The following is an 18,680-nucleotide window of genomic DNA, read 5'->3' as shown; positions in this document are numbered from 1 at the left end:
GGTAAAGTTATCCAGTAAGCAAATGCCGAAAAACTTCCTCTTGAGACCGGTTAGCAGTATATACGGCGTACATAATGTAAACGGGAGAATTAATATGGCAGATTAACATTCAAAGTTATACAAACAAAGATAGACACCTAGCCGCCCCTCGGGCTTAAATATGTTTACAATTTTTAAAAAGTTATTGAAAACACGAATTAATTTATTACGTTTTAAAAACAAATAACTTGTTTTGCAATTTGCATAGGCGACAAGTAGTTCTCAAGTATAAAACGCAAAGATTTTTTAGTCGTAAACAAGCGTTCGATAATGAAAACATGAGCGAACTAAAGGTAAGTTATCTGCAACGCCTTTATTGTCTAGTTAAGTACTACTTTGATAGTTAAGCTTTAGTGGGTTCGTTCGCTTTGTTCATATTTTGAAAACTTGTTTGCAAAGCCTCTATTTTAAAAACCTCCTAACAAAGATTCTGAAAATGTCGCTATGCTCTTCCAGGATCATAATTATGTTTACGTTAAAAAATGTTGAATTGCTTCATTTTGTAACAAAAAATATATGACTAACACATGCGTTTTAAAATTTTTTAAAAACTAATAAGGTATAAATATATATAATAGCAATTTTCCATAGTTTTTAATCACACTATCCATATTTGGATTATTGGCTTTGAAACTATTTTTTTTGTTTACCCTTTTCTAATTTTCACTATGACCTATCATAACGAATGATGATCACATAGTGCGATGATAATTTAAAGTTGGCAACTTCAAATTCCCAAGAAAACTTTAATGAAACGCTATATAAACATGGTTGCGAATATTAATGGAAAAAAAATCCGTTTTCATTTTACCTACGTGAAGTAACGTTTAGTCGTCTAATCGTTAACGTTCGATTTCAAGTATCTTAGCGGTTTCGGCTCCGAATTCTCATCAGAGGACCCGAGGTGTCCTAACTCGCTGCCCGTGGGCCAAAATAGCCCCCAAAAATGCCCGTACGGACTCTACGCGGAGCAACTGTCCGGTAGCGCATTCACAGCTCCTCGAAACGACAACAAACGTACCTGGTTCTACAGAATTAGGCCGTCGGTGGGTCACGAGCCGTTTTGTAAATTTCCGGCAGGGAATATAACGCACGATTGGTCCGAGGAGGAGCCCGACCCGAATCAGATGCGATGGAATCCCTTCGATTTGCCCGATCGTTCGATCGACTTTGTTGAAGGGCTTAACACCATTTGCGGGGCGGGCGATCCAAAGACGAAACTTGGACTGGCCGTTCACGTGTACGCCTGCAACGTCCCGATGAAGAATCGGGCTTTTTACAACGCGGACGGGGATTTTTTAATAGGTAGAGTACCTTATATGACGGTGAAAAATTATTTGATTTAATTACGATTTTGCGCGCGACAATTGTCAAAAATCAAACTATTCTGCCATGGACTGAAGAAGAATAACTCTGTGATTAATGCGACGTTGTCGAACTTGTCGAAAATTCGGACGCATGTTTCGACGAAAACACTTAAAATAAAAAACTATTCTAAAGACTAGTTAAATTAAACGTGAAACGAATAGCATAATATTATTAATACTCCTTCATGTTCTGAACAACAATCTTACTACGATGAGCAAAAGAAGTTAGTTAAATTACCGATTTATTTAATAATGTCATTAGCACAAGTTGATGCAGTGACGTCACTTGGCCCATTCGAAACAAGTTTCGGGCGTTATTTGTGCAATAGGTTATCACAACGTGATGGCATCAGCTCGTCATCTGGGAAATTTCTGTTTTCAGTACCCCAAGCTGGCATCCTTGTTGTAACTACCGAGTTCGGTAAGATTAAGGTGGCCCCGAACGAAATATGCGTCGTCCAACAAGGAATGAGGTTTTCCGTGGATGTCGAGCGACCATCCAGAGGTTACGTCCTGGAAGTGTTCGGCCGACATTTTACCCTACCCGATTTGGGCCCCATCGGTGCTAACGGGTTGGCTAACCCGCGGGATTTTTTGACGCCCGTCGCGTGTTACGAAGTGAAGAACGTTCGCTACGAAATTATCGGCAAATATCACGGTAAATTGTTCTCCTGCGTACAAGATCACAGCCCTTTCGACGTCGTCGCGTGGCATGGGAACTACGTGCCGTTCAAGTACGATTTGAGCAAGTTCATGGTCATAAATTCGGTTTCGTTTGATCATTGCGTAAGTAAACATCTCTTTCACGGTTAAAACTTCTCCCAGCCCGATCTACGAACGCAACTATTACTTCCCTTTAAAGCACAGCCCATCAAACAATCAGCTATGCAATTCTACGGTGTTTGCTGCGTTGCCAAATTTCGCCACTGTTAATTTTATTTAATTTTTAAAAAAACCATGGTAATAGTTGTGAGAGGGAGCCACTTAACGAAGCTTATTTTATGACCGCTAGATGCCCCGATTTTTCAGGATCCCTCCATATTCACTGTATTAACCTGTCAGTCGGAGAAAATCGGTACGGCTGTGGCCGATTTCGTCATATTTCCACCTAGGTGGTCTGTGCAAGAGCACACCTTCAGACCTCCCTATTACCACCGCAACTGCATGTCGGAATTCATGGGCCTCATATGCGGAGAATACGAGGCGAAAAAAGGGGCATTTCTACCGGGCGGAGCAACTTTACACAGCATCATGACGCCCCACGGGCCAGACTTTAATTGTTTCGAGAGCGCCGCGACAGAGGCGCTGAAGCCCTGCAGGGTAGCTGATGGCACCCAAGTATTTTTTTTATAGTTTTAATCGTAGACGGCTACCTTCTTATTGACTTTTTACAGGCTTTTATGTTCGAGAGTTGCCTGGGTCTGGCAGTTACGAAATGGGGAGCGAAGACCTGCGAAAAATTGGATCCGGATTACTACAAGTGCTGGCGGGGCCTTAAAAGTAACTTCACGGGACCGCACTAGAAGTGCCACTCAGGATCGCAGTACGAACCCAGATTTAGGCGTACGCAAACTGTCGAAGAAACAACAAATTTCATTAAAGTTCTGCATTTGCATTTGTTTATCATTTCGTTGCTTAATTTGTCTTTGCTATAAAACGAACTTCCCTTAAAAGTTGGTATTACTTTTCGGACCAACTCAGCCCCTCCATTTATCAAACTACTTAGCTAGTAGCTGAGGTACATTAAGTGAAACGCACTAATGAAAATTATTCGATTCCGGTTGCACTATCCAGTATTTACATATGTAAAAATGGCCGCGAACACCGAATGCAGCCTATTGCTTGAGGCCGAATAATCCTGGTAGTTGTGATAATAGAAGTTATAAAGAAGAAGAAGTGTCAAATCGTTCATTTCTCGGGGACCGAATCAATCAGTGACCGATTTCGGAAAGTCCGAATCATTTCAATTGTTCATTTCAATACTTTTTGACGCCAACATAAGCGGTAATAGTCACTGAATCCGAATAGTCCGAACGACCGATTCAGATTCATTTTAATTTGAACTATTGTTGTGTCTATATGTTATGTTCTCTGTTCTAGTTAGTATAATATTTATCATGATTTTATCAAAATAGGTGCTACGTATTGGGTTGTACCAGTCATACATAAATTTGCTTAAATTAGATACCTCTGTGGAAATAGATATTTCATTCAATATTCAATTCGACACATAAGCAAATCTACCAATCGAGGTCGCAACTCAATACTATAGAATAATTATAACATTCCTTTTCCGTGGCCTGTCTCAGTCATGCATTTAAATCTTAAACCATTCAAATGAATCGTATTCCGGCGAATTCGATTTGTTTTGGTACGGTCGGTCGTCCTGTATTGGGTCACTTCAGACCGATCAGGACGGCCGCCAGAGCGAACAAGGTGATCGAATCGTTACGAACAAGCGTGACTCGGTCGTTCGATCCTATGAAGTGATTGAATCAAAGTGACCGAATCAATCGCGATTGACACAACTCTAGCGCAAGGGTAAATAGGGACGACATATGTTAATAATAACTTTTTATTTTTCGATACAACAAAAATATATGGGTGATTATATTAAAACAATTACGTAAATGTAAATGACCCATGAAGTCTGATGCGTCGAAAAAATGTATGTATATTTTTTCTTTTTTCGTGGCATTCGAGAAAATGTTACTGGGGTTAGTTTTATATACAAAAAGGTTCGACCAAATGTTTACTCCAACGAAATTATACAAATACGGGCGCCATTGTTTGGAAATGAAACATAAATAAATGAACGACTTTTACGTGTGAAGTTTTATCCAGTCAATAGACTTTGTAGACCCGTGGGTATAGGCCCCGCCGAAGATAACTCCGATTACTAAGAGACACGCCTATTAAAATGCAATAAAAAAATAGGTACAAAAAATTAAAAAAAAAACAAATTAACAAAAAAATACTGATCAAAGGTGCATATATAGCTCATGAGAACGAAATAAAAATTTTAAAAAGTACCAAACAACGTAACTATAGTGTTTTGTCGCAAGCGGGTTGCCTGCTTTTGCGACAGATCACAGGCCAGGCGACTGCCAAAAGTGTGCCGCGTATGGTGTTTCATAACCTCCAAAACCGCTTGAAAAAACGGACTTTTGAGGTTATGAAACTGCTGAACGCGCTGAACCTTTCCGCACCGCCTTGTTAGGACGACCCGTTCCGATTATCCCTCCTACAATAGAAGCCGAGCTCCTTGCACTTTTCGCACAGATGTTGAGGGTGAACCTTCGACTGGTCCGAAACGTCCAGTCCGTCGGGCTTTTCGAGCGGCCGCTGCGAAATGGTCGAAAACTATTTTTCCTTTCGAAATCTCACTGCGCAGCAAATAACTTACCTGCTTGTGCGGATAGACGTTGATATGACACTTGATGCACTCTTGACCCTTGTTTGACCACGAGTTGCCTGACATCCACTTCCTCTTACATTTGGGACATTTGTACTCGCCGAAACATCTCTTCTTGCCTTGGTACGGGGTCATGCCCTCACCTTTGGGCCGAGCCTGTGTTAAAATTTTCATTTATATATCAAGATCGAGTTAATTATAAACTCAAAAACACTTTTACTTTCAGACCTGGCAAAAACACTTTCTTCCAACGAAAACGAACTTAAATGGCATTTACTGTATAACATTTAATTTGAGTTCCAAAGGTTTTAATTAACATACGCTTGAGATTAAAGTCCACTTTTCACCTCTGATAACGTATTCAGCATCTTCTGTATATAATATAGAATATTATGCAATAAGTTATTTGTTATAACTACCAGATATCCTGACACATGAATTGCTTATTGTTCACGAATTGAACGAAAAAACTTCGAGTTATTAATGTTAATACTGTGGTTATGATTGTACTTATGCAGACTGTCCTTGTTTGTACTTTTTACAAAACTTCTAGATTCCTCCTGCGTAGGTTTTTGCTGAGTTGGCTTCTTCAGAGCATGACTGAAACTGGTTCGCATTTTACTCTGTACCTACTTATATATTGTTTAAGGGGGGCGGAGCTAAATGAGGGGCATAAACACCGTCTCGGATGACTTATTCCTATATAAAAAAGTATAACGTCAAAACCAGATTTACCACTTGTCCAAAAATCTCTCAACATCTTCGGTCCGTCAAAGACAAAATTCCATTTGAGATGCCACCAGGAGTTTACAGTATTCCATGCATATGCGGCAAAGAATACATTAGAGAGACCGGACGAAAAATATAAACTAGAAAGAAACAAAGAACACAAAAGAGCCTTACGTCTAAGACAAATAAACTCATCAGCTGTTGCCGAACAAACTCATGAAATTTTATTCGAAAAAACTAAAATTCTCGCATGTAATCAGTTCTTCTACCAACGGAAAATTCGAGAGTCTATAGAAATCTATAAACAGCCTAACAATCTTAACCGCGACTCGGGTCTCTACCCGTGTTTATGTCCCTCATTTAGCTCCGCCCCCCTCAAAAAATATATAAGTAGGTACAGAGTAAAATGCGAGCCAGTTGCGTCAAGCTCTGAAGAAGTAAACAGCAAAAACCGACGCAGGACGAATCCAGAAGTTTTGTAAAACGTATTACAGTACCCTGTGCAAAGTTTCTTTGAAAAAAAAAGTCCTTGTTTGTGTGTGTGTTTCATTAACCAAGCCCATCAAAAAAATGAATTAAAAACCAAATTATATCTCCGCTCTTTTGGCAATAGACCAGATCGTAATATAAATACACTATTTTCGATATCGAGAGGGATAAAAGTGGTGCCATAGCGGACCATATTAGTGGATACTCTATTTGACATGCAGAGGACTGCGCTTTCAGCCAATAAAAGTTAAACATGACCGCTGACATTTCGTAAAAAAGTGACAATTGACAGACGCATAAAAGTCAAATTTGGCAGGTGTAATATTCAACATTCTTCATACAATGACCTTCAAATTACGATCGAGAAGTTTCGAAACGAAAAATCCCGAACTGAATTGCCAAGATGTGACGTTCCACGATCGCGTTTCATCATAAACTCCTTTAAACGTCAAACCATCAAAAATATTTATGCTTATTTCGTTTCGCGAAAACGGTGACGTGTTATTAATATTGTTTGAGATTTATATATCGGTGAAGGCCTTATCGCCACATACCGTACGAAACGGTTCGGCGGCGATGAGAAAAATGCACAGTCCGCAATTTGTTTATCAACAAACGCCGACAGGCGTCGTCGGACAATAAATTTTCGAAAGATATTCGAGACCCCCCGTTCTTCGAGAAGGTAAACAAACCAAAAGCGAATTATGTCTCTTCTGACGGTAAAGTCTGTTCATAGATATAAGAAAGTGACTAACTGATACGAATTAAGAAAAGACCCGGGTCCGTACTTTGCTTAGAATTTATTTCTTGGGGGTTTTGTTAGGAAAGATACCAAACAATATTTATTTGTTTCGGTATGTATTTATGTTTAAATCTAAAGTACTTAAATTACTTAAAATTATTCACATAATATATCAGTATCACTATCGCTATCATCGCCTGTTCTAATTATTGTTCTAAATTATTTGCAATATGGATATACGATTGTTTTGTTTTTTCTACATGTTTAACAGAATTTGCCCAACTTTGTGGAGGAATGTTAAAAACTTCGGTTTCTATAAGTTTGAGGACATCGGAGTTAACACAGGGAAAAACATTGTTAGGACGAATGGCAGATTTCATTTGGTGCCAAACATGTTCAATTTGATTAAATATACAGTGGTAAGGTGGAAGCCTTAAAACTGTATGCCCTAGATTTTTGCATAATTATCACAGACATATTACTTATGCAGATTTAAGCTTTGTAGAACCTCAATTAATTGCTTTTTGGTATCAACTTTCAAATAAATCAGCGGTGGTATCTTCATGGGAATGCAGAGAAGAATCTTTAATATTTTTCGCAGACAGAGAAAGTCCATTTGGAATCCAACCATCTCTAGAGCCAGCATGCAAAATATTTATTCTTTTACCTCTTTTTGATGGCGCGTTTGTTTTACACTTATCAGTTGAGCCAACCCAACCCTTTTCCGGGGTATCGTAAGTGTAAGTTGGACTTTGTTGTTCTCTGTAAATCCTATTTTTTTCTAGATATTCTAGTAGCCATTTCCGAATTCTAAAAGATTCCATTTTGTCAATTTTTTTAAATCTAAAACCCATGTGTTGAATACACTTCCATAAGGTAGTTCTGCCACATTTAACACCGGTTTCATCTTTTTCAAGCTTTCTAATTAAGATATCTAATGTAGGCACGCTTTGTCCCTCGTATAACTGGTAAATTTTACTTTCATCTACACTCGAGAAAATGTGAGCATCGCTTCTTTTTTTCCTCGCTGAGATGTGATTATTCACAATTTTCCATACAGTTGATGTTGGAATTTTGGTCAATGTGGCCGTGTCTTCTACAGATGCTTGTTTGCTGGCACCGCGTTCAATGAGAGTCAAATAAATATTGTTTCTAACTTCCTTAGTCTCAATAGAATAGTGTTTTCTACATTTGGACGGGAGCATCTCCTGAGATACACTAGACTCGCACATATTTTGCATAATTCGCACACGATTCGACACACGCTGTATTACACACGAAATAAAAATTATTACCAATAAACTTAAACTAAATAGTATACCAAACCAAAGAATATTAACCACAGGTAGGTATAAAATTATTTTCTATTACGGACCACAATTTTACCTGAATTTAAATTCCGAAACTTTAGGTAATAATCTTGTTGCATTGTATGTTAATCACCACCCTTGTATAATCCCATTCAAAAGCAATTGGTCACTTTCTTATATCTATGAACAGACCATACCGAGCTTTACGTCAGCCGGCCCCCCATTTTTAGTTTTTAATATTTTTCTTGTTGTAATAAATTGTGCTCGATTAGTGGTTAATTGTGTCAATTTATTTGATTTAAATAACCTAAAAAATTTGAATGATACTGGAGAGACCGTATTGACTAATGGCAATAGAAAATTTAGGATATTTACTTTTTTTGCATCTTGATTTGATGTGTGTTGAATTGTGCCATTAACTTAAAAAAAAAATGTGGCGGATATTAGATATAGGTAGCTCAAAAAGAATTTTATTATTTTTTTTTTATTTATTACGATTTTATAAAGTGTCTTGCCATGTTGTTTTAGATAAAGGTAAACTAAATTGTTTTTTTGATAACTATAAAAATACAATTGCAAATCAAGAAACGCATACATTTACTACACATATTAGTTAATAGAGGACGCGGTTTCTATAAGTGTCAAAAATTGGATTTTCGTTTCTTTCTTTTTGAGTTCATAGCCAACTACGCGACGCATACGATTGATTATTGGCAATTGTACAATTTTATTAATTGTCGTGCAAAAGCATTATTAACAACCTAAACAAGGGTATCTTGTTTCCAATTTTGCTGGAGTTTATGGATGTTCAGTTCATCATAATTGGATGCAGGAGGTTGGTGTGGACAATGGAGGTTTCATTATGGACACATTTTGTTTTTGATGTTTTATTGAATTCCGCTTGGACTGAGGAGTAAGTATAAGCAATACATTTTGTTCTCGCCTACCTACTTCATCTTTTTTCATAAAACAAAAAAATCTTAGAATTGTGGCATATTCTTGACCGCTTTTATTTTAAAAACTAAAAAAAGTATTTCAGCAATTTTGCAATATGAATTTTATCACTCAGCACAACATACATCAAATACTACTACTGGTAGTTTTTTTAAGAACTTATAATACTATAAATTCTATTTCTTTCTGCTATTTATATAAATGAGCAAGAGAAAGACAACAATCCCCATAACTCTATTGTGATCGATAACCTCGAGTACCAAAATGTCTTCTTCTTATTTTTTTATCTCGAGTGACCAAAATTTCTGTCTCTTGTGAAGTATTAGGCTGGACTTTGCAACAAGGCAATTTTCCACCAGGTGTCCCTATTTTTGCAGGTCTCGTTTTCGATGTATGTGAGACGTCCATAATAAACACCCCCACTGCTTTAACACTTTTAAGAAGTTATTATTAATGTAACTCAAACGTTCTACCATATTGGAATCGTGTCATGTATGGCCTGTAAGCACAATCGCACTCGAGGAACTTCACAGACACTACAGATATTTTGCGGATTGACCAGTCAGGTTTTTGAAAATAATTTTTGAACCCCAGCAAAGAACATTTCATTCCGGGCAGATTTTTAGCATAGTATCAGAGTTAAAAACATACCTGAGGGCAATCTTTGATGTAGTGCTTGAATCCGAAACACAGGTGGCACATGTACGTTGGTGGAGGTTGTTTAGTCGGTCTCCTCTCTATGGCAAGATCTCCCAGTTGATCGGCGAGTTCGTTAACCGCAACGGAAGTCGACGGTACCTCCTGGTACCCTCCGTTGTAGATGTTGAGGGCGGTTTGGGGCGGCGACATGGGGGCGTTCCACGTCGTCGGACAAATCTGGTGCGGCGGGAACAAGGATTTTGAAAAAATATAACAAAAAAAACGACGTCTCGCTTACCTGGTACTGCTCGGGGCTGTGGTGGTACTGCATGTAGTTGGGTGAAGGGTACGGCGGGGTGAAAAGCGAGCCTGAAGACCCGGAACTGCCGAAATCGTGGCCCCTGTACCGCCCGTGGGACGTCGACTTTGTCAGGGACGGTTGCGAGAAAATGGTGGCCGACGGGGACATGAAGGCGTGGTCGTCGTCGAACGTTACGTCGAAAAAGTCGCGGATCAAGCTGTCGTTTCGTTTTGGTTTTTTTTTATTTTAAATAATAACTTAATGAGCGAATGAAGTGGATGCCATGCACAATAGGCACAAAAAGGACAACCGACGGCCCAGAAGCCTCTGGAGGTTTTTTCTTTAATTTGTCTTCTTTAAATTACTGCTGAACAACACCGTAAATGTATCCTAAGAGATTTGTTTACTAGAACGTGACGTCATTCTCGACTGGACTGGTTTTTCTGTGACGTCACGTGACGTAACTTTTGCGCAGTTTGTGCGGATTGTTTTCAAACCACATATTTGCGAAGAAGGATATTGGGTTTTTCAGAAGTTTTTCAAATTGGGGAGAGCCTAGGATGGAATAAATTTCAAAAAAAAAATACAAAAGTTTTAAAATTTAAAATTATTTTAAATTATACACGGTGACTCAATATTTAAAAAAAAATACTATTTTTTACACTTGCAAAAAAATTACGATAGCGCCGTTATTTCTGAAGATTACTCATATTTGATATTAGCGTTATTTGTAATATACCATTTTTAATATTTTGCGATTTATGTTCTTTGAATGCAATAACCTATTTTTTAATTTTATTTAGAATTGGTTTGGGAATTCTTCAACTTATTAATAATAAATAAATAGTATTTTTTGTAGGAAAATTAAAATATTAGAAAAACTATTAGGTTTAGGAATGTTTTATTATTACTAAAAAAGTTGAAGAATTCCAAAACGAATTCAAAATAAAATTTAAAAATGGGGTATTGCATTTAAAGAAATGTATTCGTCACGCTTTTTTGAGCCACATTTTAAAACAATTTTAGAGTGTGCATCCTGACAATCTTTACAACTTTTGTATTTATCATTTTCTAATAACTTTTGAAGCCAAAGAGTGAACTTTACTCTATTCTTGACTCACCCTGTACAATTCGGTGAACATTTTTAAACTTTTATCCGGATGACGTTTCATTTTTCTCTTATTGTATCTTCACTGCTATAGTTTTTGTATTAAAAGACGACAACCACAAAACATTTTTTCCTAAAAATGCAAAATGGATTCCTATATCTTATAAGTGCCCCTATAATATAAAATATTATGACGTAGAGACTCAAAAAAAGTTAAAGTTAAAGTTAAAGTTAAATTAAAAAAAATCTTAATAATCTACTACAATGAAAATTAAATAATCTAAATACTGGTTCAAACAATATTTTTTAGTTTTGTTGTCAAACTAACCTGAGGGGTAATTTACGAGTCTATGGAAAAAAATTACTTAAGAAAAATAAAATATGGAAAATTCAATTTAAAGGCAAATTTGATCTAATTATTTGAAAACTCAAATTTTTTGAATTTCGGAAAATTTTAGTGGGAGTTTTTGCCCACCTCCCCCTGAAAAAAAATTAATTAATTATTTTTTTTTTTGGAAAAAAGAGGGTTGATTGTATAGTTTTCAAAGGGGGCAATTGTAAATTTAAAGCAAAAAATCCGGAGTTTCTATATATAACCCCCTCAGTTTACTTATTTCGAGTGTCCAGTTTAGTTGCCTGTAGTCCTTAGAAGGCAACTTGAGACTGCGTCACTAAAATCCCCCCGCTCTCCCAAAGTTAATTTGCTTATTCTATTTTTAAAGCTTTAGATTTTAACGTTTAAATTACCAATTTGAGATACAAACGTTTCGTAGCAAGCGCTAGAATCGTTACTAAACAGAGTTAGTAAAGGCACGGTGTTGCCGAAAAAGCTGTCATATAGCATTAAAAACTGTGAAAATCTGAACATTTTTGTTCTAATTTAATTTGTGTTAAATGGATCAAGTAAAAGCCACCTCAGTCCCATTTTTACTAAACAGAGTGTTTATATTTTAGAAGTAAAGGGTTTTTCGATTGGGACGGGTCGAAGTAGGAGTATCCACAAAAAGTACATGAACACTTTGTGGTTCCAGCATGATGGCGTCACCTGTCATACGGCGGACGCCACGATGGAGCTTCTTCGTGAAAATTTTGAGGGTACGATTATCTCGTACGTAAATTGGCCACCCACATTGTGCGATTTGACTCCGCTAGACCTTTTCTTGTGGGGTTTTCTAAAGTCACTGATAAGCCCTTAAAGTCAAAACAATCCAAGCAATCGCTCAGATTCAGATGGAACTATGAGCAAGAGCAAATAATGGCATTCATAGACCTATCAAATAAAATAAAAATTTAGTTAATATCTCACACACGGCTTGTTTTATTCTATTTCGACACACCCTTATTGAAAAGCCCTTTAGTATAGCGACTTCGAACTTGATCGGGATGGTCCTTCGAGCCGGATTTTTTTTTTGCTCGCGCTCATAGGCCGTCGATTACGATAATGTGCATGCGTGACGGGGCATTTTCCTCGTTCCACCTGTCCCTTTAGCGGAACGGAAAATCCGCCGGGAAGGGGTGCGGAAAACATTATTAATAAGGAAAATCACCTCTTGAGGAATTCGACTGTTAGGGGAGGAATCTCGATCGTGAGCTCGTCCATGGTTAGTAACGGGTTATGAGCAGGCTGAAACTAAAACAGGTTGCAACATATACAGGGTGTCCCGTCGGAGAAATATACCACAATCTATTATGGGAAAACTAGGAAAAGTTTGTGTTATAAGATGTGGTTCATAATTATCGGAAAATGGATATTGAGATGTACATGGTAGAAGTCGTTCTACTCCATTATTTTTCATTGCAAATTATGAAAAAATGGCAATTTTTAAATTAAGAAGATATACTTCGATTAAAGAGATCGTTTTCGATATACTTCGGTATTTTTTCAATATTTAGTACCGTGTTAACATTTGAAATTTTGCAGTTTCCCACATTAGACCGAGATATTTTCCTTTCGACGTTTTTCACATAATCTGACGCCACACCTGCAGGGTTAATATTTAAAAAAATGAGAAAACACGAAATTACTTGTATAACAATAATAATAATGATAATAATAAATTGCTTGTTACCCATAATATAAACCTTTGGGATAAACAAGATTTCGTAATAATAATTAAGCTTAAGTTAGGGTACTTGTTTGCTACAAATCGACCAATCAACTGATCAAAAGGAGGGAACAGGAACTAACCAATTTAATTTGCAAATTTCTTTTAGCTAGCTGTGAACAATTTTCCACTAGTCAATCACATGACTTTTGTCCAATACACAGTATATCCAAGATAAGGATGGATGGGGATATTGGAAACTATGAGATATGAAGATGGTTAAATTAGAAAAAAGTTGCAAAATTTCAAGAAAAGTAAAGAGTTCCCATCACTTCCGATGATATGTTAAAAAAACCTAATTTTGCCGATTTGGTATTATTTTTTCTGGCGTTATTGTGAGATATAAAAAAATAAATGTCTCTTTCTGAGCTCCACAAGATAGTGTTCAGAGATTTAAAAAAAATACACCATGTATTAAATAGCATATTTTTATTACGAATACAAAATGATGATACATTGTTTTAATCACAATAAAGTATAGAAAGAAGACAACGGAGTATAAACATTTTTGAAAAATTCACTACGAATCTTAAGCAGTATGGTGCACGTATAAACCAGTTTAATCCAGGAATAATATCAACAATGAAAAAAAAAGCAAATAATGTAATGTTCGCCGTAACTGAAAATCCGGCAACATCTGTTAGAAAAACAGAACGTACAATTAATGACGAAATCTACTGCTCATTTTATTATGAGAAAAAAAAATCATCCTTTCAAATTTAGAATTACTTAAGCCCTCAGACCAGGTGATACTAGACATGATGGAACTTTCCCTGTAAGTAAGAGATAATGCTCGAGTACACCGAATATCGGTGGACCGAGATTTTTCGAACAGATTCATTAGACCCTTTTATTATAATGGTTTTCTTAACTCTGAGCGTTACCACCACAACCTAGAAGAAGCTTCGGATAGATTTTTTTAAATAGGGTTATTGCAAAAATTGTGTTTACCAGTGAGTTTTTGAGACTGAAGGTCAACTAAGAATAATTATTAAAGGCTTTCAAAACATTAGAACTGATATGTTAAGAAATGTTTTAAATTCGACATTTACAATTTTCAATCTGCGTTTGAAAATTAATGGTCACTTGTTTATAATTTCTTTTTGTAGTAAGTTCATTTTAAGTAATTTATTAATGAATTAATATGTGACATGATCTATCATTTTATGTCATTGAATTTAATAAAAACCCTTTTTGCGATTTAACCAATGTGGAATCGTATTATGTCGTACATCGTTGCGGCCGTTATAAAAAAATCTCTCAACATGTGGTAACGATAAAGTAACTTTTACTTTTTTATATCCCATTAAATAGCACAAGAAAAAATAAAAACGATATCGTCCAGTTTCGGTTTGTTTGGTTAATCTTCGGCGGTGATTGGAATTTTTTAGTTTTCTCAACAGCACGTTCTTAACCTTTAAATATTTAAATCTCTTATCAATCTCCCTTTGATGGACCTCCTCATCTCGAACACACTGTCTAATAATGTTTTTTTTGCAAATGGTTGTATTAAGTTTTTTATAATTTTTGCTCTAGTAAATTGATCATCATATTATCTGCTTGTTAAATATTGAGTTGTTACCCCTATGAATAGGGTTAGTATCTTTGCAATTTACATCATTGTTATTATTATTACTATTATTGGATATACCATTTGGTAAACCCTTTTCGGTATGGGTCGTTAAATTAGCAGACACCTTGTAAATACATAATCCGATACAAGCAACAGGCGATCCTTTGAGTCGAAATACTTCAAATCAATGTTGTTAACAATTCAACACTAATATAGTGCCATAGTTTTCAATTAATTAATTTAATTTAATTGGATTTTTTTATTATTGTCGGGTTTTATAAAAAGACCCCGACACCCCAAAAACCAGAATACGAATTTAAAGAAAAAACAAGAGGGCAAGAATTATACAAAGTAAGGCGAAACGAAATAAGTTTTAGGACCATAGGTGTGCGCGGAGAAAATTTGCATAGGTAATAAAATACAACACACCTGCGTGTTCTGCTAGCTAAGCGCAAGCAACAAAATGTGTGCAATTTAGAAATCTGGCTCGAAAATGACAAATATCTTGATAAAAGCCACTCAAAAACCCGCACCATAAGGGAATGCCCATCTTTTCGATCAACAGAGAGAAATTATTTTATTTTTTTTTCGAGCAAAGCATAGTTTCAATTAAATTTTTAATCCTACGACACTGGAGCCGGTAGAAAGATAAAACTTTGGATTTTGGTTAAGAAGGTAAGTTTTTTTATCGAATGCTCCAAAACATCTTCAAATATTAAATGATTTTCTCGAGTAACTTCGGACCTCTTGGTATGATCTATTCATAGATATAAGAAAGTGACCAATTGCTTTTGAATTGAATACCTGTTTCATATTCTTTGGTTTGGTATAATACTTAATTTAAGTTTATTAGTAATCATTCTTATTTCGTGTATAATACAGCGTGTGTTGAATCGTGTGCGAATTATGCAAAATATGTGCGAGTCTAGTGTATCTCAGGAGATGCTCCCGCCCAAATGTAGAAAACACTATTCCATTGACACTAAGGAAGTTATAAACAATGTTTATTTGACTTTCATTGAACGTGGTGCCAGCAAGCAAGCATCTTTAGAAGAAACGGCCACATTGACGAAAATTCCAACATCAACTGTATGGAAAATTGTGAATAATCCCATTTCAGCGAGGAAAAAGAGGAGCGATGCTGACATTTTCTCGAGTGTAGATGAAAGTGATCAAGATATAATACGGCGTAAAATTTACCAGTTATACGAGGAACAAAGCGTGCCTACCTTAGATATCTTCATTAGGAGTCAACTAACTCAACAACTAACTTATATATATGAACAGACTAGAAGGGGCACCCGGTTAACTATACTGACGAGGTGTCACAGAATTATACGAATTATTTAATGACCATTGGTTTCGACGTTTTGGGAAGTGGGATTGACCAGCAGGATCGCCCGATCTTACGGTATTAGATTTTTGCCTACGGGGTGGGTTAAAGTCACCCGTCTATTTGACATCGGTGCGGATGACATCATTTAATCTGATTTACGGTACGACCTGTTGCCCCGTATGGCGAATAAGTGCGGGACCCATAAAACGAAAATCGAAAAAAAAAAAAGAGCGAAAAACGGCCGAGCGTGCGTTTCGGTTTACATTGACCCAAAGCCAAGCCGCGGGGCTAAGAATAGCACCGGTTTACGGTAATTGTTACGGAGGCTGCGGCGGCGGCGGCGGAAGAGAGCGGCGGCGCGAACCAACAAAAAAATGGGTCAGGAAATACTCCTCGCCAAAAACCCGAAAATACTAACGGCCGCGCGTCGCTCTCCGTTTTTTTTTAATGTGAGCCCGGCCAAAAGCGCATTCTCTGCCATATCATTACGTATATATGCTATAAAGACACGCCTCGTTGACGTCCGCGTCACTCACCTGGACGACGTAAGAAAAAAAAAACGATCCCGAGGGAAAGGGCGTCCCTCGATGGCGCGACGCGAGTATTAAAATCGATCGAGAGGTGCCGCGTCGAAGCCGGTCAATTTCTGGATCTCTGGATGCGTGCGCGGTCGCGCGCGACCAGGTGACGTCACCGGAAAGTGGTGGGGATAGCGACCGCGGCGCTTAAAATAAGTCAGGGAAAACGCCGGGATAGATAAAGTAAACATCCAGTAGGGCCGGCCCGAGGCTGCGTCGGATTCGGCCCCTTCGGATTTTTTCCGATGAACTAAAAATTCATAGCCTTAAGAATGCCTTAAAATGGAAAATTGAAGCGTAAATCTGTCCAGGGCGATAGAATATCTCATTTGTTTCAAAAGTTATGAAAAAATGATAAATACAACAATTGTAACGGTATTTTCATGTATATTTGATTAAGATTAATACATACCCAAATTTAATACTTTTTCTAATATATATTTTAATTTTTGTAAAAAAAAATGCTAGTAGCAAAAAAAATACGGTAGCGCCATTATATTATTATCTTTTACGTCATATTTGAAATTAGCGCGCAGCCCCTGTAGCAACGTAATCTTGTACGGATGATAATTTTCTTCTTTTAATACACGCATCTCTCAAGACAAATTTCCATTTCGAGTTTATTGGGCACTAGCGGAACGAGTGCTTCATAAACGAGTGAGATGAAAAGTTTTTCTACTCCCGTCCGTAAAATACTTAATTACCCACCGATCAAGCGTGCGGGAAGCGTCACTTTACCACGTCAGTTTCGTTTCCCATGAATCCGAGCCACTTCGGACATTTCCGGAATTTTACCGCACGGCTTTGGGTGCAATCGGATGTTTTCGGAGATATTTCCCACGCCTTGAATTTTGACGTTTGTCAATTCTGACGGTCATGTCAGTGAATGTATTCGCGTTCTCTTGCGAAAATGCACCCAAAAACTAACGGTCTTACAAAAAGTAACACATTCTGTAAACTTTTTAAGTGACTCGTTTATTAAACACTCGCTCCGCTCGTGTCAAATAAACTCGTGAGTCAAATGCCGTTTACCCCACTTGTTGCATAATATACTATTACCAAACGTGTTGCATACTGCGACAGATATATAACAGATTATCGAATTACGAAATTTTGTACCATTCAATCAAAATATTTACCAGTTGTCATGAAACCTATCCGTTTAACGTGTCGATCGGTTCAGCTATTGTTGTCTCTTTTTAACTGTATACGTTAGACAGAGAGAGATGTATTATTGGATTTGTCATATAAACAATGAAGTAATAGTATATCATGCAACAAGTGGGGTAAACGTCATTTGACTCACGAATTCTTAATAAACGACCGGTAGTCGTCAACGTCAACGTCAAAATTCAAAGCGTGGGAAAGCGTCCGAAAATGTCCGATTGCTCACAAATCCGTGCGGTAAAATCCCGGAAATGTCCGAAGTGGCTCGGATTCATGGGAAACGAAACTGACGTGGTAAAGTCACGCTTCCGGCACGCTAGATCGGTGGGTAATTAAGTATTTTACAGACGGGAGTAGAAAATAGTATATTATGCAACAAGTGCGGTAAACGTCATTTGACTCACGAGTTTATTTGGCACGAGCGGAGCGCAGAGGAGCGAGTTTTTAATAAACAAGTGAGTTAAAAAGTTTACCGAACGTGTTGCATACTATGCTTTTTGTACGACCGTTAGTTTTTGGTTACATTTTCGCAAGACAACGCGAATACATTCACTGACATGACCGTCAAAATCGACAAACGTCAAAATTCAAGGCGTGGGAAATATTTCCGAAAATGTCCGATTGCTCCCAAATCCGTGCGGTAAAATCCCGGAAATGTCCGAAGTGGCTCGGATTCATGGGAAACGAAACTGACGTGGTAAAGCGACGCTTCCCGCACGCTAGATCGGTGGGTGGGTAATTTTACAGACGGGAGTAGAAAAACACAAGTTTAAAACGTTACGTTGTTTATTGAACTTTTACATTTGATCGTTAAGTACTTTATTTTAA

At 37.2% G+C, this 18,680-nt stretch overlaps 2 protein-coding genes across 3 annotated transcripts; one reads left to right on the top strand and one right to left on the bottom strand.

The window, feature by feature from the left end:
• Positions 1-243: 243 nt before the first annotated feature.
• LOC132699155 (homogentisate 1,2-dioxygenase) lies at positions 244-3,021 on the top strand. The gene is made up of 5 exons (XM_060665701.1): positions 244-332; positions 900-1,344; positions 1,789-2,192; positions 2,436-2,744; positions 2,801-3,021. Exons 1-5 carry the CDS (start codon positions 318-320, stop codon positions 2,927-2,929), a joined length of 1,302 nt encoding a protein of 433 aa, XP_060521684.1. The 5' UTR covers positions 244-317; the 3' UTR covers positions 2,930-3,021.
• Positions 3,022-3,974: 953 nt separating this feature from the next.
• LOC132699236 (zinc finger CCHC domain-containing protein 24-like) lies at positions 3,975-16,755 on the bottom strand. 2 transcript variants are annotated; one of them, XM_060665846.1, is made up of 5 exons: positions 16,644-16,755; positions 9,983-10,202; positions 9,697-9,921; positions 4,813-4,977; positions 3,975-4,769 (listed from the first exon to the last, which is right to left on the bottom strand). In XM_060665846.1, exons 2-5 carry the CDS (start codon positions 10,151-10,153, stop codon positions 4,623-4,625), a joined length of 708 nt encoding a protein of 235 aa, XP_060521829.1. In that variant the 5' UTR covers positions 10,154-10,202; positions 16,644-16,755; the 3' UTR covers positions 3,975-4,622. The 2 variants fall into 2 exon arrangements, with proteins under 2 accessions (XP_060521829.1, XP_060521830.1); XM_060665847.1 differs by lacking the exon at positions 16,644-16,755 and having other exon boundaries at positions 3,975-4,751; positions 9,983-11,286.
• Between the last annotated feature and the right edge of the window lie 1,925 nt (positions 16,756-18,680).

The sequence above is a fragment of the Cylas formicarius genome, unplaced genomic scaffold (assembly GCF_029955315.1).
Source record: "Cylas formicarius isolate icCylForm1 unplaced genomic scaffold, icCylForm1.1 PGA_scaffold_3__17_contigs__length_32017465, whole genome shotgun sequence".
Classification (NCBI taxonomy): Eukaryota; Metazoa; Arthropoda; class Insecta; order Coleoptera; family Brentidae; genus Cylas; species Cylas formicarius.
Note: the sequence above shows the minus strand (reverse complement) of the source record. Positions and strands in the feature narration are given on the sequence as shown.